Source organism: Sciurus carolinensis, chromosome 12 (assembly GCF_902686445.1).
Source record: "Sciurus carolinensis chromosome 12, mSciCar1.2, whole genome shotgun sequence".
Lineage (NCBI taxonomy): Eukaryota > Metazoa > Chordata > Mammalia > Rodentia > Sciuridae > Sciurus > Sciurus carolinensis.
In genome coordinates this window covers 7,563,652-7,589,731 of record NC_062224.1, presented here as the reverse complement: position 1 = coordinate 7,589,731, position 26,080 = coordinate 7,563,652, and the positions used below count along the sequence as shown (strand labels likewise).

The window sequence follows — 26,080 nt, the reverse complement described above, 5'->3', positions numbered from 1 at the left end:
GTACTTTCAGCTCCAGAATTTTACTAGTTCTAGTTTTCTATTTTATTGATATTCTTCTATTCATGCTTGAATTCCTGATTTTGTCCACGTGCTCCTTCAGAATTTCAAGCATACTCAAAACTTGTTCAAAAACTTGTTATTTACTAGGTTGGCTATGAAGGATGGCTTTATTATTATACTTTAATGGGCCATGCTTTGTATGCCTTGTGGTTTTTGTTGTTGGAAAACGTGACATCTGAAGCTTATATGGTGAATGGAAATCATATTCTTTCGCTTCCTTATTATTTACTGGTTGTTTCAGATATCTGTGCCACAGATCAGCTTGATACACAAGCTTAAGGTCTTGTGTCCTTTCTTCCTTGGAAAGGTGCAATGACATTCTAAACTCCCCAGAACATGCAGTTGCTTTTGAAATTCCTTATCCTTAGCTTTTCAAAGTCCTAATCCTTAGATGTGTAGCCCCAAATTGGGGGGGAGGGAGACAAGTAAAGAAAGCAGTGACCCTTTAATTCCCTTATAGTGTAGCTAGAGGGGATTTACAATAATGGTGGTTCATCCATCCATCACTGGAAGTAGCTATAGGTAATCAAAACATAGAATTCCAAAATATGAAAGACAAGCATGATGACTCTTTTAAGTGCTCTGACTCTTTTAAGTGGCTCTAGAAATATAACTCCCTGCCATAGGACTTGGGGGACAGGTAGGCACTACTATGCTAACAGCTGAAATTAACCAAGGTATACTGGTTGAATAGACTCAAGTTCTAAGAGTCACACCAGACATTTATCAATTCAATTGTTCTCAAGGTGGAGAGATGATTCCTGGTATTTCTCCCTTAATACCTTCCCTGATATCACATGAATCTGATTATTTCTTAATATAACCTTTTCTAGCAGTTATCATTATGTTCCCAATATGCAATACATTGTAAACACATCTATCTATGTGAAGAAAATCTGAATTACATTACAAAAGCACAGAAGAGTCATACACGGGTGTACTTGAAAGGGCTCTAGATGGCAGGACTTGCTGAGCCAGGATCTGTTCTTTAACGACATACAAAGTCAGTGGTTGGTAACCATGGTAGTGTTTTGTAGTCAAGAAATAATATTTTAAACTTTTAATATTCGGCATGTTTGTTGATGTTTTAGAGTTGTAGAGTGTTTTGAGCTTATATATACCTCACTGTTTTATCCATTTAATATTAAGTAAAAATAAAGTTTTAGGAGGTAGCTTTGGTGATGGTGTGGGGGCATTTTTGTTATCTTCTTGAACATGTCACAGTGGATTGCTATAATCTTAGGCATTTTATTCCTCAAAATGTATTTTTGCTTTAAAAACAAAAAAGGTCATACCTCTTTTCCATTGGCCAAATCTACAATGACTTGTAACAAAACAAAACAGCAAAGTAAATCAAAACTATTTTCTTCTGAAGGTTTATTATTTTAGGTAAAATAGTTGAAGACAGACTACAATGATATATTGTACAAAAAGACTAGAAAATAATTTAAGAGAGTATTTTAAGCACAGGGTTCTAACACACTTGTAAGTGGATCTGCTTCCCATCTTGCAGGGGAAGGCTGGTAGCCCTGTCTATGCCCACCAAGTGGAGGCCTTTCTTCAAAAAAGGGCACCTCAGGAATGGTGATCCAAATCTCCCTCTTGCAAAAAAGTGTTTTCTTCATCAAAACAACCTAATGACACCAGTAGATCCTTCCACTTCTGCAAATCTTTCCCAGCAGTTTGTTTAAAGTCTATTATCTACTAAGTCGGCTATGAGGGATGGCTTTATCAATTTACTTTTTTACTTTAATGGCCATGCTGTGTTACTTTGTATGTCTTGTGATTTTTTGTTGTTGAAAACTTGACATCTGAAGCTTATGTGGTGACTCTGAAGCAGACACTCCATTAAATGCAAAAACACCATCCACTCAAAAACTTTATAGTATTACAAAGTGATAAAAATTTCCCACACCTCTATATAGTTATCCAGTTTTCAGGAAAGAAACAACCACTTTAGTTATTTCCACTGTCTTTTCAGTTACTAGATCATGATTTCAATTTCATGAAACCAACCCATCCTAAACCAAGAAATAAACAGTAGCATTCTAGCCAAACCACATCAACTGAAAAGGATGCTATCTCCTGTCCTTTTTACCAGCTTTCCTCTTTCCAGAGAGTAAGTGCTTAGGCTTCATATCAAACACATGCCTATCCGCCTCCCCTTTCTTCCCCAAGCGATTCATCTTCTTCTGAGCATTCTTCATCATGGTCTTGGCTTTCTTCACCATCTATAGAGGTGAACACAACAAAGTTAATTAATGAAAACCAAATAAATTTCCACTGTGATTTTTAACTACCAGGTGCTAAAAAAAGAACCAGGTCTATTCTATGAAGAGATTCTGGTAAGTTTCATTCAGTCAGACCCACCACAGTATCTGCAGCAACTCAATAAATATTTAAGAAAACTCAATGAAAATCATATCTAAGAAAAGTTTTGTACCTAGAAGAACTGGGGCATTGTAGACCCAGACCATTAAGGTACATCTATGTCCTTATAAACAACATACTGAAACTGAGGGCCAGGAGAATGTAGTGCTCACATCTGACTGTGAAGAGGGCAAAGCCAATATTAACACCCTAATTTCTAGATGGAACAGCATGATGGAATGAAAAACTCAGGCTTCCCTCATGTAGGCTGCTAGCCAGTGTATATACAGACTTTCTCCTGTACCTGAATTCTCAAGATAATTAAACAAAAAAATTTTTGTGTTTATTAAAAAGACTTTTCATCAAAAGAGATTATGGACATTCAACATGCCTTTGTCATGAAATGACAAAGAAATGATAGTGACCCAAGTTATCAATTTGAACAGAAAACATTCCCATAATAAAGTAAACAGGATCACCTGACTATCAACCAAAACAGTTCCCTTCAGGCTGGTTCCTCATATGGACTTGTTGGGAATGAGGCCCTTGATGCTGGAAGGGGTCGTCATTTCCTAGCACTTCCCTGAATAGCTGGGACCTAAGTTTAGACCGCTGGTATGATATGAGACCATGCTTCTGTTCACTCTCCAAAAAAGAAAAGCATTAAAGAATGGTCCACCAAGGGTGACTGCCAGGGGCATCCAACTGTTTGTTCCCCAGCTCGAGCCCATTTACAGAAGATGATGATAAGTTAAAGAATGGAGTGCACAGCTAAATTCCTGCCTGTAGCTCCCGCTCCTCCAAATAACTGTTGGTGTTTGCCCTAAGCCCTTGAGTAACAAATACTTTTCTTATTATTACATACAAGCCTCTTATTTTCTTATTATTACATATCACAGAGACTAACCTTGACATCCCGGAGCCCAGAAACATCACGTGGAGTTCGAGAGCAACTCCGACTCCGGGCTACAGAAGAGGGAGGAACAGATTCTTCCCGCTTTCTTTTCCTAGTAACACTCCGAGATCTTCTTGCCTGGACTGCATAGTGGGCCTAAAATGCACAGAAAACAAATTTTGGTGCTCTGGAGTCCAGCCCTGCTTTCAGACCCAGCATTAATCAAAATTACTACAACAAAGGGAAAGGAGTTTTAAGTTAAAGATCTTTAAAATATACATAACACAAAATTTCACTTCATTAGTGGTGAAATATTCTTAATACAAGCTCCTCTGTGCTACAAAACTGATTTTAGTTTCATTTAAAGAGTTAATTCAGAACCTCCCCTTCAAATCTGAACATCAGATTTAGCATCACAACTGATATTTCATATATTAAAAAATTACCCCTCCCAGCCCTCCACTCTGGGGTTATCCATACGAACACAAAGAGACAACATAATCAAAATTCAACCTTGAAGTTCAAGCAAAGGCATGTAGTCTGCCTAAGAGGGCGTGTTCTGCTGTCAGGCCTTAGTCAAGCCACGGCTCTGCCTCATGCTGGGCACAGGACTTTAAAGGAGTCCCTTAACCCTGTTCACCCACAATTACCTGGTCTGTAAGATAAGGATAGCGCAACTACCTGGAAAGGTAAGTAGACATGAAGCCTGGCACTGAGAAAGCAACCAAATGTCAGAAGCTATATACAAATATTAGAAAAATTCTCCACACAAGCACATGTGCAGCTAACAGGCACTCTCACACACTTGTATTAAATCTAAATTATCCCAACACTTTTGGAAAAATGGAATACAATGTTCTCCTTGCAGTCTGATAATTCCACTTCTTGGAATCTTTTTTTTTTTTTTTTTTTTTTTTGAGGAAATAATTCAGAACATAAAGATTCTTTTACATGAAGATATATAAGCTCCGGCATAATTCATCAGAGCAAAAAAAAAAAAAATTAGAATTATTAACAGATGTATGTTTCCTAGTCCTTGAGATTCCAGGAAGACAGCTTTTTTTAGACCCTAGTTTCTCTCATGTTGAGTCACAATATCTCATATTTGATCATTAAACTGCAGCTAATAAGGCACTGCATAGAAACTTTAGTTACCAAAATGAAAGCCACAAAATTATCTATTTTATTCTGACATTCTATTGAAGTTGCTATTTTTCACTGATGCTTATATTTTATACAGCACTTTAAATTCTGAGGTGACGACAAATGAATTTTGAACTGAAAACAATCCAAAAGATCTAAAATAAAAACACACTGCTACTCAATTTAAAATGTGATAAATCGGCCCTAAAATGGACAAAAAAAAAAAAAACTGCTTATGCCACAATAAGCTGTAGAATATGTGGAATGTGATCATAAATGTATATTTTAAAAAGAAACAGAAAGATGGAAAAACCTCTACACAGAAAAACCTATACATGATATAACTACTAGGTAGGGATTTTTTTCTTTCTAGTTTAATATTTTCCAAATTTTCCATCAACATGAAAGAGGTAGATATGCAAAAGCTTTAGGCTCACCTCACTTAACTTACGTTAATGAAACTTTATGAACTTTACGTAACACACCAGCGCACATGTAAGGTCTTAAACTCTACTTGAGAGGTTAGAGGTAAGAGCTGAGCTCTGAGAACGCCATCTTTCTGCACCGCTAGCCTGGATGCTGAACTAAGTTCTGAAGCATTCCCCAAGAGGGAACAGGAGCAGTGTGGGCTCATCTCTTTAACTGCTAACCCATCACCTCAAACCAGACCCTAAGGCAATAAATCTTCTCATCAGAAACAGAAAGCTCCTATTTCTTCTCCCAGTAATTCTAACGTCAACTTTGTATCCTCACAAGTGTCCACGACCTTGGTTTTCTTTATTAACTAAGTTGTAGATAGCCGCATGAATACAATCAAATGCCACACAGCAAGACTTTAGTCCATGATAAAAGAGTGGTCCCATAAATTATAATGGAAGACAGGTGTGGTGGCACATGCCTACAATCCCAGGGACTTATTAGGTTGAGACAGGAGGATTGCAATTTCAAGGCCAGTCTCAGCAGGTAAGCGAGGCCCTAAGCAACTTAGTGAGACTGTCTCAAAATAAAAAAGAATGGGATGTTGTTCAGTGATAACACAGTTGCCACAATGTCACATCACTATGTGTTATTAGGTCTGTGGTGATGCTGGTATAAACAAACTACTATGCTGCACATACAATTATATACAAAGTACTTGAAAAAAATAAAAAGCATGTTACTAGCTTATGCATTACTACTTTTTTCATTTTTTTAGAGGGCACTCCTACTTATTAAAAAAAGGCTCATTGTGAAGTGGTGTGCAGCTATGCTGGCAGCAGCCTCATACTGCATCTCTTTATGGCATCATTTTCTCTTGTGCTACTTTGTTCACTGGCCCTAGAAGCAACAGGCTACACCATCCACGTAAGGACACACGCTGATGTGCTGCTGACCAATCACATGACAGATTTCTCAGAATCCATCTACATGGTTGAGCAGCATGACTGTATATAAAACCATCCCTGCACACTTACGTTGTCTTTATCGTCCATGTCAACACCAAGGCTACGCATCTCATTCTCCAAATCTGTCCGCTGAACCTGAAAAGTTAAAAAAAAAAAAAAAAAAAAAAAAAAATCAAAGGAAAATACACATCTACTACTATGGTATGCGTTTACTAGTTCATAATTCTTCTACTCTGTGTTATTCCTAAACGACTATAACAGTAAGGTTAATGTATTTTGACATTAATCCTTCGTTCCTGAAGCAGCTACAGAGCAACAGAGGTGAAGGACAATCTTTATTATAACTGGGGTATTTCAGGTCTAGGAAGCAAAATCTCTGTCTCATCTTCTGCCCTCCTTTCTCCAGTTCCTTTTTCCTCTGAAGGAAGCTATTTCTCTTTCTCGAGGCAGGACAAACTAAAAATACGCTCTTCCCCTGCCTTTCTGTCTTGCAGTTGGTCATCAAAAAAATTATCTACTTGTAATTCCAGCAGCTTGGGAGGCCGAGGCAGGAGGATTGCAAGTTCAAAGCCAGCCTCAGCAATTTAGTGAGGCCCAAAGTAACTCAGCAAGACCCTGTTTCTAAATAAAATATAGAAAAGGGCTGGGGAAGTGGCTCAGTGGTTAAGAGCACTCCTGGATTCAATCCTGGGCACCAAAAAAAAAAAAAAAAAAAAAAAAAAAAAAAAAAATGACCTGCCTCATCTGACAGATGATCATAAAGATCCCTGGAAGGAAGAAAGGCTGCAACAGAAGGCCAAGAATCTAAACAGCCTTGTTGGGTTTCCCTATTCAGTCTAACCCATGAAAATCCAGAAGGACAGGGTTTGGACCATGGGGAAGCCTGAGAAGAGTAAATAAGAACCCATTTGTGTGCAGGGAGGAGGACAGTGTACCCCAACAGCAAGGGCATGGAGACCCTGTGCTTTCAGACCTCATCCTACTTCATCTCTTCAGAATCTGTATCCTTTAAAATATACTTTATAATAAGCAGGTCAATGTGTGTACTTTAAGTGTAGTGTTTTCCTAAGTTCAGTGAGCCACAAGTGCAAATTAATCAAAGACAAAATCTTGGGAACCCCAATTTGTAGCTGCCAAGTTAGAAGTTCGGGCAATCCATGAGACAGAACCCTCAACCTATGGGTTTTGACGCTATCTCAAACTCTGATTGAAGTGAGTTCAATCAGAGCATGCCCAGTGGCTCTCTGCAGAACTGACTGCTTGTTGATGGAATGGAAACCACCCCCCCACATACACATTCTGGAAATCACAGAAGTGATCTATGTTGTGGGCACACAACAGGATTAGACAAACGGTTCTTCCTCTAAATCTAGGGATCATACCTTTTACAATGACCTGAGACACATTTCTTTTAGATGTTGTATTTCTGACTCAGGATTACTTGCATGCCCTTGGACAGTTCAATTAAATCCCATGAAAACTAACATTTACTGAGCAATTCCTCTATGTTAAGACACAAGGCATACTTTATGTCCTTTCACTCTTCATAAAAACCCTGGGGATAAGAGAAGGACTGTCATGGTATAGATGAGATAGTGAAGTGGAAGACAGCAACACACCCCGAGATGGATTCAGTGTGCCAACATCTTTTTTCCCAGACATCAATGAGCACCACCAGGAGAAATAAAATATTCCAGTATGTCAAGAACCATCATTATCACATTTTAAAACATGAGTATCTTTTGAGAGATTTCTATAATGTCAAATTATGTTTCTTCCTCTCCCATTGTATTTTAGCTGCCTGCCAGCTGTCTTCTTTCTTTGAGAATTGGTGCTCCCTTACCCAACTTCCTGTGGTCCAGGAGGGTTATTACAGGACCCTGCCATGGCCATAATGCTTGTGTACCTATGGTCTTGGAGGTCACATACAAGATGCAGAAGAGAATGATACCCCAACAAGGTGGAGGTGAGAAATGGGAAGGATTCTGACATTGCCTGATCCATTCATGTCTAAAGTACAACTCTATCCATCCTAACCAGTCACAGGAGCCAGAAATCACCTTTTGAGTTTAAGTAAGACTGAGTTAGGTTTCTGTAAACTGTAAAAGGTAGTAAGAGTTCTGATTAATACAGAAAATAAAGAACAAAAAAATGTTAATTGATAGCTGTAAAACTGTAAGTTACAATTTTAACTTGGTATAATTACACAAATATTGTATTTATAATTATGCTGAGATTAAAGATGAAAGACACTGAGAAAGGGCACAGTAATCAGAATATAAAAGATCAAGACAAACTGCCTTGCAAGTCAAAATACACCAACACGACAAAGCATATGCAATTTTACAGTCACAAATGAATTGAAACCTTGTACTTAGTAATAACTTACACAACAATCCAATATACAAAAAAACAGGTCATGCCTCTTTGGAATGACACAAAACTTGCCTTCTTAGCAGTTCGAGGCATCCTGGGTCCCTGTGTATCCTTTTCCTTGGATTGTAGGATTTTCAACTTCTTTTTCTCTCTAATTTGTTTTGCCAGCTGTCTGATTTCCACCATTTCCTCATCTTCACTTTCAGATTCACTATCATATTCCCCAGCAGCTGTTCTTAGCTCTTCTTCTTTTTCTAATTCTTCCAATTTCTTCAAAATTAAGAGTAGTCACAATTAAGCAAAATTAACAACAAAAAACTTCTAAGTAAATAGGTGCAGCAACATGGTCCAGTCACAACTGGGCCCTGATCATGTACAGACCTTATCTCAGAGGAAACAGGTTCTGTGAACAAAACAGACTACATGGACACTCAGTGTTCATGTCAGCACTGTTCCGTGCTGCTGCCTTTTCTTTAGAAAACAACTTCAAGGCTAAAAACGGGCAGAGACCCACCTCCCTCATTCCCCAACATTCCCAGCAGATACAAGGATATAAACTTGTACAATATCCCATTTATCCATTCTACTATCACTCTAAACAGAACCTCACTGGCTACCAAGTTATTAAGAAAAAAATAAAAATTTAAAAAATACATGCAGGCATATTATACTCTAACAAATGAATCTGAACAGAAGCTCAATAGAGAGATGTACCCATGTCCTGACCTCAGTGAAAAGTAAAAAAGGAATGAGGCTGGGAGAGGAGGGGCCAGGCCAGATTGGCCAACCTGTCTTGGAAACTGGAAATGACACAAGGGAGATGAATGCACACAGAGGGAACATTTAAGGGAGTCACATGATTGCTCATATCTGGGAAAGAGAACACAGAATGGAAAGGGGACGAGGCTGTAAAAACAGGGAGGAAATGGCAGGGGAAGTCATGATGAAAATTAATGAGAGAAGACAAGGATGACATGTAAGTGAACAGTAGGAACAGTAAAGGAGGCTGACATTCAGGTTCATTCTCTGGGCACTCTAACCAGCTCAACTTCTACAGTGGAATGAGTTTGAGATGGAAGACGTGAAGAGCTTATAGAAAATGAGACTGAAAAATTAAATGAAGAAGGGCACCCAGGAAATAAGTAGTGGAAAAATGCAGAAAGCAAATATTTTGTAAGGTGTTTTTTCCAGAGTCTGAGAAAAACAGGATATGAACTAAAGGAAGACAGAGGGTTTTTTGTTTCTCAAAAAGTCAAGGAAACTGTGGACGGTTATATGCTAAGAAAAAGCAAGTATGGAGGAGATCCCAGGAGAAGATGCTGGTGATGGAGCAAAGCTCTTAAAGAACCATGAATCGAGAACAAGCAGAGCACTCTCCGGAGCTAAACCAGATCTCTTGAGATTAGAAGGACAGGTGAGACAGGGACAGAAAACAGGAGATCAGAAGAGTTCACACCCCATGGAACCAAGTTTATTGATAATGCGACGCCACCTGCTGGACTTGCAGAGGGAAATACAGGCAAGAGGTGTGATAAGCAAAAAAGCCTGACACAGACAGGATTCAGTGCTGCACCACACTGACAGCCCGTCACAGCCCAGGACCAGGCAGGGCAGAGTAGGCAGTGTCATCAGGGATGGAGGGGTGGTGATGCCTGAGAGAGAGAGAGAGAGAGAGAGAGAGAGAGAGAGAGAGAGAGAGAGAGAGAGAGGAAGAAGAAGAAGAAGGAGGAGGGGGAGGGGAGGGGGAGGGGAAGGGGAGGGGGAGGAGGAGGAGGGGGAGAAGAAGGAGAAGAAGAAGAAGAGGAGGAGGAAGAGGAGGAGGGGGATACACATGAAGAGAATGAAAGGAACAAAGATAGGCAAATGTGATTGTTTCTTCCAGTAGTCAGTCACATTAAAAAGGAAATATCAATAATTTAAAAAGTAACAGACCTTCATGATGGCAGGATCAATATAATCAGCTACATTATGGCCTTCCCAGATCTCTGGTATCTTATCATATTTTTCAGATGAATTCATTAAATCCCAGTATTCTAAAGTTTAAAAAAAAAAAGTTATTCTTATGGTAGATTCTAATATCTCTTTAAGTACAATATGCCCCCAAGTGTGTTATAACTTATGCCAAATCTTATCACTTCACAAAGACAACAGAACATTTAAATTCAACACTGCATAAGTTACTACAAACAAGATCAACCCTGACCAACAACTGTTCAACAGACACAATGTGAAAGCTAGAAAAATAAGTCTCATCCGAAAACAAAATGACCTGAAAGGAAAAAATCTCAAAGAGCCCTAAAAGTATATAACTTAGTTTTCAATAAATTAAATTGAAAAATAAAAAGGGAAAAAAAAAAAAAAAAAAAAAAAACTGGCAAATATGCTTGGAGACTTCTTTAGTCTTTTCTTGTTTTTCTCAAACACCTCATATATAATCAGTATTTAAAGTAACTATTACTTTCTAGCCCTTACTTTGAAGATCCAAAATATAATCATCTCCCATTTCCAGTTCAAGATCTCGTTCCTGCAATGGAAAAAAAATTCATTTTACCTACTAATCCCAAAATCAGTTGGCTCCCTCCTTTTCACAATGTCCTCTACATCTTTCAGTACCTTTGGGACTCAACTTCTATTTCAGGTAGGGCAGTTAGACACACCTTACATATTTGGCTTGCTGCAATCTACTATCAATTAAAGAGCTGCAAGAGAGCAGGGGTTTTTGTCCAGGATTCACTACTGTGTCCTGGAACCTAACAGGGCTGGGTCCTGGGTGTGTTCAGCTTGCGTCTCATGACCCAAGCCTCCTTCAAGAGTCGAACATCCCACAAGTTCAATGCTACAAGTCCATCACTGGAGTATTCTGTCCCTCTCTATAAAACAAGCCTGAGTTATAGCAACATACCCTTTTTTTCCTGGGCTCCCCAATTTCCATTCTCTTCCTGCGTGCCACTACTCCTTCTGGGATGAAAGGGGGCCTCTCCTGAGAAGAAGACATTATTGAAAATATTTAAGTGAAGTACCTTGCTGAATGAGAAAAGAAACCTTAAAAAAAAAAAACAAGGAGCAAATTCTCTGTCTGCAGGGGAACTATAAATACCATACCCAGACCAATTCAAATAAACCATAGAGGCGGGGAGCACTAGGGAATAATATTGACTAAATTATATTGTTATATTGTGTGTATGTATGAAAATCTAACAACAAATCCCACCATTATTACAACTGTAGTGCATCAATTAAAAAATGTGCAGGAGGGCTGGGGATATAGCTCAGTTGGTAGAGTGCTTGCCTCACACGCACAAGGTCCTGGGTTCGAACCCCAGCACCACAAAAAAAAAAAAGAAAGAAAAAAAAAATGTGCAGAAAAAAACATTCAGAGGGCATGGGTTTCAAGGCCAGTCTGAGCAAGGAAGCCAGGAGGATTCCACAAACCGATTCTGAAGTTCACTTAGAAAAAATAAACATCAAAATTATTGAGAAAAATCACCTAAGAAAGCAGGAGAAATAACAGATGAATTAATGAATGAGAAATTTAACACATAAATCCAAGTATGTATAAGAATTCAACCGAAAAATACCAATAATCAGTTCTGAGATAAATGATTATCAATTGAAAACAGAGCACCTCCCTTGGAACAAAAGAAATTTAAGACACAGTGAAAACATGTAGCCAAAAAAGAGGTGAATTAAACAAACAAACAAACAAACATGGGAATATGAAAGAAAAGGACAGTTTTAATGTTTTTAGATGGATGGCAGGCCTTTCTGTGCATGACACAAAATCTAGCAGCCATGAAGGAAACATTATGTATGTTAATAGTTGAAAAATACGTAATTCCTTGAGGTTAAAAAAGAAGAACCACAACACCAACAGTGTGTAACAAAAAGAGGAAAAAATATCATATAGAACTTATGAAAAGAATTGGATTTTCTAAAAATTACAAATCAACATGAAGATTGTTAAGTATTTCTTCAATGATGAATGCAGTTGTAATTTATTTTTTGCTTATTGGCTTTTTTCATCAGGTTAACACCCAACATGATATAGGTAGGAAAACATGCATTCTTCAACTGTTAGTGGAATATAACTAGACAAGCGTTTTTGATGGCACAGTCTCAATTTCACACCTCGAAAATAATGGATTTCTAAAACACACCAGGTCCACATAAAGGTGTGCCGTGTTTACAATGGCAACAAAATGAAAATTTAGAAAGAAAATATGTCCATCTGCTTAAAAATTTTTTAAAGAAATATCCTCTACCAAAAACATTCCTGGAAGGATAAACAAGACTGATGGGTTAACAGTAACTGCATCTGAGAGAGAAGCTGGTTTTACATGGCACTTCACCCTCTTTGCCTCCTCAATGCTTTACCATGTTTGTGAATAACTATTATGAATGAGAAACTGAAGCTTACCTATGAAGTCCATTTGTGCATGCATGTAACCAGAACAGCCACCCTGGGAAAAGGCTATAGCCAGCACCACCACCACAATAACTGTCTCAAAGGTTCCCTCAAAAGGCCACCTTACCTTATCATCTCTCTTGTTTGGTACAGCTAAATGCAATCTGTTCAGCACCTCATTCACTTTATTTCCTTTCATTTTTGTTTCCACTCGGTGAGCCAAAAGCCTATCACAAGCCTAACAAAGTATGAAAACAAAGCAGAATCACAAAGACATATACAACAGCCCCCTGCCATACATTGAAGGAAGAATCAAGAATCAAATGCTGTATATATATATATATATATACATACATATATATATATATATATATACATACATATATATATATATATATATACACACAATGGAATATTACTCAGCCATAAATAATAATAAAATTATGGCATTTGCAGGCAAATGGATGAAATTGGAGCATATCATGCTAAGTGAGATAAGCCAATCTCAGAAAAACAAGGACAAATGATCTTGCTGATAAGTGGATGATGATGCATAATGGGAGGTGGGAGGGGGGCAAGAATGAAGGAAGGAGGGACTGTATAGAGGGAAAAGAGGGGTGGGAGGGGTGGGGTGGGCAGGAAAAAATAACAGAATGAACCAAAAACTATTACCCTATGTAAATGTATGATTACACAAATGGTATGCCTCTACTTCATGTACAGAGAAACAAGATGTATCCCATTTGTTTACAATAAAAATAAATAGAAAAAAAGAGAATCAAATGCCCACTCACTGACAAGTTAGTTTGGAACTTCCTAAGAATTTTCTCTCAATAGTTAACTGCTGGGGCACATTGCCCTCTCTAAGAAGAGAGCCAACCTAAAGCAGAATCCTGAAGCAACCCTCCCACGTCTCACACAAGGCCGCACTTCCACCATGAGTACCCCTGTGTAGACGAGTGCCCTCTACCTCCTTACCTAGATGCAATGCTCTTGGCCCAGGACTCGACCAACTTGAGCAACTAATCCATCCAGGTAAAAATAACATGCCAACATAGAAAATAAGACAGCATGTGAAACTGAACAGGAGACTGCCTCTCCAAGTCGTTCCTGCTTTTAAGACTGTTTCTTTCATTCTGCATCTAATGATGTTCTATAAAAGGACTTTTTTGCTATGGCCAAGGAAGGTCAAAGGATACAGCAGCCATTTTAACATTTCTGACAGTGGGAACTGTGAGTACATAGCCCTCCATACCCAGTTCTCACATCTACCAATTCAACCACTGTAGATCACAAATTTTTGAAGAAAAACTCCAACTGAACTAGACATGTAGAGGGTTTTATTTTTTTTTTGCATTATTCTCTAATACAGTATAGCAACTACTTGCCTATCATTTACAATGCACTAGGTATCATAAGTAATCTAGAAATCTTCAAAGTGCATGGGTGGCTGTACTTAGATGATACGAAAATACCATGCCACTCTAAAGCAGATTTTGGCATGCACTGGGCTCGTGGAATCAATCCCTATATACACCGAGGGACAACTGTATCTCTTCCGATCCCATCATTCACCTGAAGGGGGCAAGGCACGAGTGATCCAAGGCCATGTGTATGACCCATCTTATAATATACCACTCCTCAGTGTTAAAAACTCCTAGAAAAACTATCCCCCTCCAATGACTTTTCTATAACGAAGGACAGACAACAAAAAGACTGACACCTCAGTTAAGCAAGAACTGACCTCTGTTTTAACTTTAATAACACCTTCCTCAGTCAGGGTGCTGGTCTCTATTACAGGGAATCCTTCGGCCTGCAGGTCTACAAATATTTTCTGTGAACGCAAAGGAAAAATGAGACAAGCAATACTGATTTCTAGTTCCCTATGGAACAACTGTACTATTATGCAAATGGAGGTTGCAAATGTGAATTGTTCAACATCTATGATATACTTTTACCCCTAAAGAACAGGCATCTAAAAATGTACATTTTGTGTTTTTTTTTTTTTTTTCTCTTTTTGGTGCTGGGGATTGAACCCAGGGCCTTATGCTTACAAGGCAAGCACTCTACCGACTGAGCTATCTCCCCAGTCCCTAAAAATGTACATTTTGTCTAGGATTAATAACCATGGAAAACTGTGATTGAATATTGTTGAAAATTTGTTATGATGGTGATATTTTGGGATTATTTTCTTTAGAGAAATTTCTTGTCACCTTGCTAATATAATAAGTACTTAAAAAAAGAACAGGCATCTAAATGTTTTCCCCCTATACTCTTTCTTCTGCAAGGGGTTGGAGGTACACCTCAGTGGTACAGTACCAGCTTAGCATGCATGAGGTCCTGATTTCAATCCCTAGCGCCAAAAACAAAAAACAACCTGGGAGAATCAAACCATAGTCAAGTGTAATCCAAAGTTCTACAGAACATTCTGTAAGACCTCACTATCCAAAACAGAAATTTAGGCAAAATCAAGATCGACTTTACAAAAAATGTTTTCAATGCTACTTTTTGTGGGTTTTGCAGTACTGGGGATTGAACCCAGGGGTGCTCTACCACTGAGCTACATCCCCAGCATTTTTAAATTTTTTATTTTGAGACAGAGCCTCGCTGAATTGCTCAAGCTGGCCTCTACCATGTGATCCTCCTGCAGCCTCCTGAGGAGCTAGGATTACAGGTATGCACAGCACCTAGCTCAAAGCTTTTTTTTTTTTTTTTTTTTTTAATGTGCTTCCACAGTCCAGAAGAATTCCTTAGAAAATAACATATAAAAATGCTTACAAAGGGCTAGGGATATAGCTCAGTTGGTAGAGTGCTTGCCTTGCATGCACAAGGCTCTGGGTTCAATCCCCAGCACTGCAAAAAAAAAAAAAAAAAAAAAAAGAAGGGGCTTGGTTTACATGCTCTCCATCAAATGCTGCATTTACATCTAACTGTACATGTGACCATAGTTCAGAGGCAGAAGACCAGCACATGAAGTGAAGCTGCTCATGAACAGGTCTACTTCCTTTAGTACAATGCCTAAAGTTGTGGTTTCAGCAAAAACAAGCAGCACCTGACCCTAGAAAAGCTGGTCACTGAGCCTACCTGTATACGTGATAACTGTCATGTGTAACTATCATGTAATAACAAACATGTTTAAGGGTCAATAAAGGGTAGGCTGTAAAATAACATTCACTTAAGCAAACAGTAATACTGTGCCAGTGCCTGTTATGCACTAGTTTCCTGATTTCGTGAAAACTTCTCAACAATCAATGATGTAGCATCACCTCCACTTAACAGATAACTGAGCTCCGAAAGGGTTACCTCACTTCCCTACCACACAGCTGGTCAGTAACCAGTGATGTGGATATTACCCTCTCTGGACAAACTGGGGATCCTAAAGGTGACCTCACTTCCCCATCACAGCTGGCAAGTAACCAATGGTCCAGGCACTACTTCCACTCCAGGTCTCAAAGGGTGACCTCACTTCTTTTTCACACAGCTGTAAGTGTGAAGCTGGGCCTGAGCTTGTCTAACCCCAAAGTCTGAGCATCTGACCAAAACTTACTTCTTAAACCTTCCTGATGTTACCTACTGCCTCCAACTCTTCTCCTCCAACCCCTTTAAAACTGAAAAACAGATTAACTAGTATATATAAAGGTTATTTCAAAGACAAATTAATTCTCTGGCATCAGGAGTCACATAATTAAAGAATAATTTAAAGAACTTACTGCTGTGTCCTCAGAAAACCAGTATGGTTATTTAAGAAAAGCTAACTAATCCTTTTAATTTGGGTCAATGAAGCATACGCCACAGGACATGGCCAGATAGCATTTATCACTCCAGCCCAGTGGTTCTCACAACTCTAGTGTGTATCAGTCACCTGGAAGGCCTGCTGACCTCAGACTGCTGCCACACCCTGGGCTTCCTGACTCCGTAGCCTGGTATGCCCAGGAATCTTCATTCCTGACAAGTTAGCGGCAGAAGTGACACAGTGCTGCTGGTCCAAGCACCAGTGTGAAAACCAGTATAGTCATACATGTCTCTCAAAGCATTTGTGTACCCCAAAAGCTGACTATTAAAAAGGGCTGCAGAGTCAATTTTATTTGAAAAATTATGCTTCATCATATTGCCTACGTCCCGGAGAATGTGAGCATACACTATACTCACAGTTCTGGAAAGCCCCACTTTATAAGAGCTTACAGATCCTTGTTCTCCTTCTCTTTATCACTTGTTTCTGAACTCATTTAACCACAGAATCTCTTTTATTAACACCTATGAATACCTATCCTAGTAAGAACTTTATTCTGGAAAATGCTGCCCTGGTATACCTGATATTCTGAGGCCTGGAAAAGATAAAACACACCTCCACAACTTACTTCTTCTAAGTCACCAATCTAAAAGAACAATCCTTTCCTCAGTAACGACATTTTCTAAAGGTTCAGGGTGTCAACCTGTCAAACACACAGATGGTTCCATAGACTCAAAACAGCAGCAATGAAGAAACCTGTTTTAAGTTTTCCTAATGGTTATGCCACTAAACTACTGAGGATATTATCTGGTTTAGTACAGTTAAATTCCTTCTAATTTTGGCTGATAAGAGAACTCGGAATAGTGAATAAAAGTGATTAAAACATTAAGGTGATTTACCTGATCATCTTCAGGAAGTTCAGCTATTCGTTTCACATCACATTTGTTTGCTACAATTATAAGAGGCTAGAAAGCAAGAAAAATAATTCTCAATTTCATACTGCAGAATGCTGTGGTCCCCCCCATCTGTAGAACATTAAATGGAAAATTTCAGAAATAAACAATTATTAAATTTTATACTGTGCACCATTCTGAGTAGCACAATGAAATCCTGTACCATCCCACTCCCTCCCTCCCAGGATGTAAATCATCCCTTTGACTACTGTCTTCGTTCTGTGTATGCTACCAACTGGTCACTTAGATGTTATCTCCGTTATCACATCAACTCTTGTGGCATCACGGTGCTTGTGTTCAAATAGCATGTATGGTTCAGTATATCTGTGATTTCAGGCATGGGGGGGTCTTGGAACACCTTCCCCACAGATAAGGCAGCACTACTGTGTAAACTGAAACGTGACTGTAAATACCTTATTGATAAAGAGAGGTCTGATATTCTGGAAGAGTTCTAATTGTTCTTTCAGCCCGTGTCCACACTGTTCAGACAAGTCCATGACATATAGAACCGCAGCGCGAAGGTGGGCCAGGGCTGTGATAGCCTGCATCTCGATGGTGTTCCGATCCTCCAAAGGATGATCCAAGATCCCTGGAGTATCTACAACCTAATGACCAGACTTCATTACTCCTAAGTACATTTACTCATAAGCTTCTTGTCCAATACAACCCAGGAGTCATTTTCACACACCTAAACCAGACCTAACAAAACAAGTAAATGATGAAATAAAGCAATGAAAAAAGAAGACATTCTTTATACATCAAAACAAAAGAGATGGAGGAGACCTTACGGAGCTAAAGAGCTAGCCAAATACCTTGAAAGAAATGACTCCTTTTCATTAGTGACCATAACATATAAAAACTGGAATAACTGGCACACTCTCCCAGGTCATGAAAATTATTTTGTCATTTATAAAGTCAAATTCAATTGTGGAAATGGATTGTTTCATGCTTTAAATAGTTTATGCTATTACTAGTAACATAGTTAGGAATGATACAAAGAGAATTTATTTTAGGCAGCATCACTAATGAAATGAAGGTGGGCACAGTGGTGCACATCTCTAATCCTAGCAGCTTGGGAGTCCAAGGCAGGAGGATTGTGAGTTCAAAGTCAGCCTCAGCAATTCAGTGAGACCCTATCTCTAAATAAAATACAAAAAATGATTGCGGATGAGACTCAGTGATTAAGCACCCCTGGGTTCAATCCCTAGTATAAAAACAAAAACAAAACTAACGAAATAAAATCACTAATCCAGAAACCCACACTGGAAGCTAGTTGCTTCCTCTGATTTATATATAAAATGCCCTTACACATCCCCAGTTTTGGTGATAAAGAAATTTGAAGTTCTTGGTGATGTCAGAATATTTTCCCTACTCGGCAGAACCCTCACTACAGGATGGTGCTCACACAGCAGGTAAATAAATAAAGGCACTATGGAATAGAAAAACACTGTACTTCTTTAGGAATGTTAATCCAAAACATTAATCCAAAAACCAAGTCTGTTCTATGTGTATAGGTAAGAAGCTCACCTGCCAACGCAGATACTTATAATCCATGTGCCCAACAAATAGAGACTTGGTGGTAAATGCATAGGGCTGAACATCCACATCTGCTCTTGTCACCTTGAAACAAAATAATCAAAACTTTCACAACCACACAAGTTCCATATCTCATTTCCTCTCAAATAATTCAAGCACAACATACATTATTAGGACTGATTTTTGGTAGGGAAAAACCCACATGACCTCACATGATTAAACTGCATAGGTCAGGAGCTATTAACTTTGGTAAATGCCCTGGTTCCTCAACCCTGTCTCAGGTGTCAGGGAGGCAGAGGAAAGGCCATCTTTGGAGGAGAGCAGCTCCTCTCTCTCTCCCACCACCGGCACCACCCAACAGTGCTCTCTGATGATAGAAATGATCTATGCCTGCACTTTGCAAATGGGGCCCACCAGCAGCTTGGTACTAATGAATTCTTGATATCTGGTTCATCTGACCAAGAAACTGATTTTTTCATTTTAATTAGTTTATACAATTTAAAAAGCCACATGTGGCCAGCAGACACTGCACTAACCCCCAGAGTACTGACTGGTCACGGAACGGTTCAGTGCATGCTGACAAGCATTTGACACTTCAGCCATGACCCTGGCGAGTTTTGTTTGTTACCATGTCAGGACAACTTGTAGAAATAAAACCTACTGATCTACTTTAAAGCAAAAAAGTGTTCTTGGTACCATGTAATTCCTAATGTTTTAGAATTTTTTAAATATTTTTTCACTTATTTTTTACTTTTTTTTTTCATTGTCTTTTTTCTTGACAGTGATAAATTTAAAAAAACTTTTTTTTAATACATGTTTATAGGGTAATAATGTCTGTCTCAATCTACTGTCCTTCCCATCCCCACCGGCCCCACCCCTCCCCTCACTCCCCTCTCTACAATCCAAAGTTCTTTCATTCTTCCCTACCCACCATGAACTAACATTTTAAATGCTGTTTCCATTCCTTTTAGGTTCTGCAAAATCAGCTAAATTGTTCTAAGTACCAAATTACTCAATTACTTAAATGGTACACTTAATAAATTCACTCAGGTAGACAGACTCAACAACTGACCACTACAATGGACCTCATAGTTGATGTGAAAGATGACACAACAAAGTGACAAATCACCCAAGAAGTAGCTGCAGACTGGGAGAGTCCAGCTCAGTGTCACCTACCACAGAAAGTCCTCTCACACAACCACTCCCAGGATAAGCTGACAAAACACACCTGTGAAAAGCTTTCCAGTTGCCATCATAAAAGCATTCAAATGTCTAAAATTCCTCAGAAATTGTGAGGTACACACGAGAATTAAAAATAATGGTTTTTGTTATAGCAATATAAATACAGGTTCAGACAATGACTTAAAACTTCCTGAGAGGAACCTGGGTGTGCTCAGGCGTGAGCACTCCTGAAGACTAGGGTAGTGTTCACTAAAGCACTAACTGGTCACCCAGAAACATTACCAAGAGCATCCTAAATTCCACCAAGTGACAATACAGTAGCATTTTGTCCTAGTGTAGTCAGATAATCTGCTTTATAATAAAAATATACCTACCTTATTGATGAAGCTGGATTTCCCAACATTTGGGTACCCACACAAAAGCAGAGTCCTTGTATTTGGGTCAATGGTTGGCAAACGGGATAAATGTTGACGCACTATGAAAAGTTTAAATTGAAAAATCAAGAGACTCAAATTTTAAGATTTCATTGAAATGTTCTTTTCAATTTAGCTACACTACAAGCTCATGGTTATATTAATCTCACTCAAACTTTTATAAATAAATGAAAAAAAAGGGAAAATAGGAGAGTAATAGCATGTATGTACATATATGATAGTATTTCCCAAATGTAGATGTACCAAAATTCAAATTTCTAGGCCTACCGACCTGTTATTTTGATTCAGTAAGTCAAAGGTGAGGTCAAAAAACCACGTGGGAGAAGCGTCCAGATGATTTTCATTAAGTGAGGTTACTGGGACAGCAACATGTCTAGAAGCACATGTGCTGTCACCTTCTGGCTACCACATGAGCTACTTCCATTTAACTGCCTCATCTGCAACACCAACACGCTGAAGTGGCACCCACTGGCTCCTACAGAGCCAAGAGATGTGTATGAAAAAATTTTCAAAGCACCCACATATCATAAATCTGGTGGAAAATGATCTACAAAATGCAGTGGAAAGGAGAATAAAACCAAATGAGTCAAAATGACTATAATATATAAGTACATGCATGGGAGGTGGTAACACTTTCCATAAAATCTTTCCAAAATTCAGAAACTGTCCTGTTAAATAAAAGCATTTTTTAAAATAAAAATTATCAATAATAAAACTGAGTTATTTTACTTTTATAAAATATTCTTCAGTATTTTTCCAAGATTCATGTCTATGTCTTATCTATTCAACATTAAAAACATATTTTTTTAAATAGTGTGTAGGCATTATAATTCTAGGCACTTTTTCAATTAAAACTAGCTTACTAAAATTTCTTGTAGGTCACTAACACTAGAAAAAAATCATTTGAGGGCTGGGGAGATAGCTCAGTTGGTAGTGTTTGTCTCACAAGCACAAGGCCCTGGGTTAAAACCCCAGCACCGCAAAAACGAAACAAAACCAAAAAATTGATCTCATCATCTCTAAAAGAGAAAAAAAAAAAAAAAAAAACCCTCAAGAATAAGTCCTCCACAAGGACCAATCATCTCAATAGAACACATGGTTATGAGTGCTCATGAAAAACAAGTACCTTGTTCCAAATACTCCAAACTCTGCCTCTGTCGCTTGATAATGGTGCACATGCGCCCGAGGGCAGCACGCTTCAGCTGCTTACAGCGGTAGAGAGAATCACCATATTTCATAAGCCGTACGTAATCTTTAGCAACACTTAAAAAAATAAAAAATATGTAAGAATTTTCTGTCACTTTTGACAATAACTTAAAAGACACCATAGTAAGAAAATACCTTACTTGTCCACTAGATTTTTGGCTATATTAATCTGTCCTAGAGCCAACTTGTAATGATCCTTGTCATAGAGAATATTCATCAAATCTGCATAAAATGGATGGATATCCTATAACAAACAAACAAAAACACCAGTTGCTTTGGTTCAATAGTTTCACATCCTTACATGTAAACAACATGTGAAGAACAAGTTCCTTTTCCTCTCTACTCAAACCTGCAGCTTCTCTCCCCAGATTCCTCTCCTGGCCAACGACCCTGTGGATTTAGTCCTCCAAGAACAGAAGCAGCTGGGTGTGGTGATGCATGCCTACAATCCCTCATGCTTGGGGGGCTGAGGCAGGAGGATCACAAGTTTGAGGCCAGTGTTGGCAGACTATCTTAAAACAAGCTGAGGATAGCTGGGGGTGGTGGTGCACACCTATAATCCCAGCGGCTTGGGAGGCTGAGACAGGAGGATCTCAAGTTCAAATTCAGCCTCAGCAACTCAGCAAGACCCTGTTTCTGAATAAAATATTAAAAAACTGGTGATTGATTTTTGTAAAATGTACTCTTAAAGCATAAACCACAAGGTAAGGAAATTTTCATGCAAATCTTTTTTTTGGGAGAAACTCCAGTTTATATTTCTTATTAAATAATCATCAAATTACTGGTTCAACAAGCAATGTTTCAATTTTCATTTACATCTTACTGTATTAAGATCTATAAATAAATGTATACAGGTTTTGGTTTTTCAAAAAAAAAAAAAGGGGCTGGGGATATGGCTCAGTGAGGAAGCATCCCTGGGTTCAACTCCAGAGGCTGAAGCAGGAAGATAGTAAGTTCAAAGCTTAGTGAGACTCTGTCTCAAAATTTAATAAAAAAAAGCTGGGGATATACTTCAGTGGTAAAGTGTCTCTGGGTTCAATGCCCAATACTAATAAGTAAATAAATAAGTCTGTTTCTACGTGGACTTGCCATTTCTACTCAGATGCCTCACACGTCTCAAGATAGCATGCACAGACTGGACTCTGGTCCTCCCCTCCTCAGCTTGGTGACCAGCAACCCTTGTCATCCAAGGTAGAGAACCCCAAAGTCCTCTCCACTCTCTCTCTCTCAATCCTGTGTCTAGTCTATGAGCATATCCTTTTAGTGCTGCTACTGAATAATCCTGAAGCCAATCACTTCTCAATACCTTCACCACTATCCCAGTTATCTAAGTCATCATGATCTTTCAATCACACATTCTAATCACTGCACTGACCAACTAATGGTATCTGATCCCCCTACAGGCTAGGTATCCTTAAAGAACTATCGGGAGGGTTTTGGTTTACTTAGGGCCTCATTAGATGGGATATGGTTGAGGAAAATGAAAAACACTAAAAACAAAACAAAAAATAGATTCTGTTCCCAGTTTTGATGCTAACATACTCAGTAAACTCTGGCATATCAATTATTTTCTGTTTCTTTTTCTGTCAAATGACCACACCAAACTGGCTAATTGGTGATTCTCTGAAGGCCCACATTTATATGACCACACAACTCCTAGAATCACTTACATCCAATTTGGGGAAATCTGTAACAATCTGTGAGAGTCTGTCATGGTAATTCTGCTGAGTAAATTTGACTTTTCTCATATAAAAATGTCTAATGCGATGAATTTGGTAATGTTTATGAATCACTGTTGGAGTCTTTCGCTGAGTCTTCGATAATGTCAGGTCAATGAAGTCCTGCAATTAAAGAAAATAAAGACACAATCAACATCTCCTTTTCATTCACTTGTTTGAAACCTCCTTAAAACATTAATAACTAACTGTAGTACACATTTTAAACTACCAACATTTATTTTTTCTAACTTTTTAATATATAACTTTGTTCATCTGGTTCTTAAGAAACAATGAATGGCTGCTGAAACAAATTTCACCCCATACCTAAGAATATTTAAAACCACAGTCAGACAACTGAAACATAAATCTGAAAAACAGAAAAAAAAAAATCCTTCAATTTGTATAATTCATATGTATAAGTTTGACTTTAAAAACGACATAAAATAGTGGGTAAATTAAACCCACTGTTTGTAATTTTCTATGGGTATGTAAGGTGACTATTTGAGGATATAAAAGATTTTTGCAATGCATTCCCCAGTGCAAACAGCCCCTGCTTCTCTTTAATAAGGAACTATTCCCCTGCTTCTTCAATCTCACATACCTAGTCATAAAAAAATTACTTGATTTTCCCTGAATGCTTTCATTAATTCAACAATATTGATCATTTCCTACCTGGAAAGACACAAATACTTAGGTGCTGAAGATAAATAACGAACAAGACATTGACCCTTCCTTCAAGAAATTCAGGATCCAGTGGATCGAAATACAGTGTGTCAAGTGTTATCAAAGGCACGAATATTCACACCTTCATTAATACACATTGGATCTTTACTCTTCTCTCCAACAGACTTCCCATCCATAAAGGTTTGTTTCAAAAGTCACTAACTGCATGAAGTTTCCCTACTCTCCCACTGCACAAGTTCAGTACCAAAGCGTGTTATTTTTTTTTTTTTACAAAGTATTTTCTATCTTCAGTTGGTTGGATCCAGATGTGGAACCCACAGATACTAAGAGGCCAACTTGTATGTACTATATATTCCTCTGTTATAACAATTCTGATATTTACAGTGTGGTTGTAAGTGCTTCTATTCACACCTCTAGATGACTTCCAAAATGGTATCTTATGTATTCTGTACTCACAATTCTTGGCATAAACATCAGTCACTCAATAGATACTACAATGAACTGTGTCCTACTTTCCAACTGTGATTCCCTTTTCACTTCCAATCACCAAAGGATAACTGTGCCATCTTTTCAACATAAGTAAATCCATCTAGAAATACAGATTTCGCTCAAGACAACAGAAATGGAAGTTATACTAATATAAAGTTCTCTACCAAGCCTTTATATGAACAAAGTTCATATGATCCAAAGAGCTGTATTTCAGATTAAACAAAACTGCAAATTCCTTCAATACACTTGAGAGATGAATGAGAAAATATCAGGAGGGCCAAAAATACAAAGAAAACATGATTCCTCTAAAGGATTTCTTTCCGAATAGTACAATCTAGAGAGAGATGTACCATAATGGTTGTCGGGAAGAAGTGGAAAAAACAACTAATTCTGTGCTATGAGTGTAAAATGCTGGCTTTTGTAAAGCTTTCCAAGGCAAGCTCATTCCACCTTGGGACCTGAAGAAAAGGAAACTGTCTATATTCACAGTGCACCACGTTCAACCACAGCAAATCATCCTCTGAATGGGTTCTGTGCAGAGCCCCAGGGATCGCCCGACAAACACGTGTTTTTTGAAAAGTTCACGGAAAAACCTGACTTAGTCTCAATTCTCAACACTTTCTGGACTGTCTCTTGCTGCACCGAATAACTACACAAGCGTTTCCCAAGTCCAAGAGAAAAAGAACGACTTAAAAACTAAGAAGTGGTAAACTATGACAGCAAGGCACCAAGCCCCCTGGGCGAGGAGGCGGCTCCGCCCAACTCGAGTTCCACGGCAGGAGCTTCTGCTCCTCACCGAGCGCCACAGGCCTCCCCGCGCACCTCGCGGTCACCACCACCCACCTACCTGGGCAGTGCCTACGGACTCTCGGAGGCACCACGGTCTCCGGGGGACCCCTGGCCTGGGGACGGAGGACTCGGACTCGGACTCGGGAGTGAGGCCGCTGTCTGGGGGTGCCTGATGGCCGGAGGAAGAGGCCTGCCAAGTGAGGCCCTGCACTGGAGGGCGACAGGGCACAACGCGCGCCCCTCTCCCGGCCCTAGGGTTAAAGGTCCCCGAACCCTCCGGACGACCTGGCCAAGAAAAGGAGAGAGAGACTGGGAGCCCTTCCCTCGGTCCCTACCTTGGCGGACGGAACCACCGTAATCTTCTTGAAGTTATAGTGCGCCATGCTGACCGCGGGTTGCACGAGGAGACCCGGCGAGACAGACCGGACTTCCGCCGTCGGGAGCAGGCGGGACTTCCGCCATCATCTGCGCACTGCATTTCCGCCGCCGGTCCGGAAGAAGCGTCACTTCCGGAGTCTCCGCCGGGCGCCGCCCGGCGCTCTGGGATCTCACAGCGCCCCCGCGCGACCCGGAGGTACGCCGCCGAGGGGTGGGGGCCAGTAGAGCTGGGGGCGGCGGGCGACAGCACCGTCGGATTTGAGGGGTCCGAGGGGTTAGCTCCTTGCCAGGTAAGGAGGGGCCCCGGACTTCCACCCTGAACCCCGCTTTGGGTGCCGCCGCGGTCG

General features: G+C 39.3%; 1 protein-coding gene across 1 annotated transcript; it reads right to left on the bottom strand.

Annotated features, from left to right (window-relative positions):
• Positions 1-1,409: 1,409 nt before the first annotated feature.
• Positions 1,410-25,833, bottom strand: Gtpbp4 (GTP binding protein 4). The gene is made up of 17 exons (XM_047520840.1): positions 25,691-25,833; positions 23,346-23,516; positions 21,816-21,919; positions 21,596-21,732; positions 20,410-20,510; positions 18,845-18,937; positions 17,731-17,922; positions 17,264-17,329; positions 14,379-14,468; positions 12,762-12,872; positions 11,132-11,209; positions 10,702-10,753; positions 10,162-10,262; positions 8,302-8,499; positions 5,923-5,988; positions 3,338-3,481; positions 1,410-2,291 (listed from the first exon to the last, which is right to left on the bottom strand). The coding sequence occupies exons 1-17, from the start codon at positions 25,736-25,738 to the stop codon at positions 2,139-2,141; spliced, it is 1,905 nt and encodes a 634-aa protein (XP_047376796.1). The 5' UTR covers positions 25,739-25,833; the 3' UTR covers positions 1,410-2,138.
• Positions 25,834-26,080: the final 247 nt, after the last annotated feature.

Coding starts and splice junctions, on each gene's coding strand:
- Gtpbp4 (XM_047520840.1), bottom strand. CDS start 25,738: ATGGCGCACTATAACTTCAAGAAGATTACGGTGGTTCCGTCCGCCAAG. Junction 17,330..17,730: donor GACCTCTCTTTATCAATAAG/GTATTTACAGTC, acceptor CTTGCTTTCTAG/CCTCTTATAATTGTAGCAAA. Junction 12,873..14,378: donor TTATTAAAGTTAAAACAGAG/GTCAGTTCTTGC, acceptor ATACTTTGTTAG/GCTTGTGATAGGCTTTTGGC.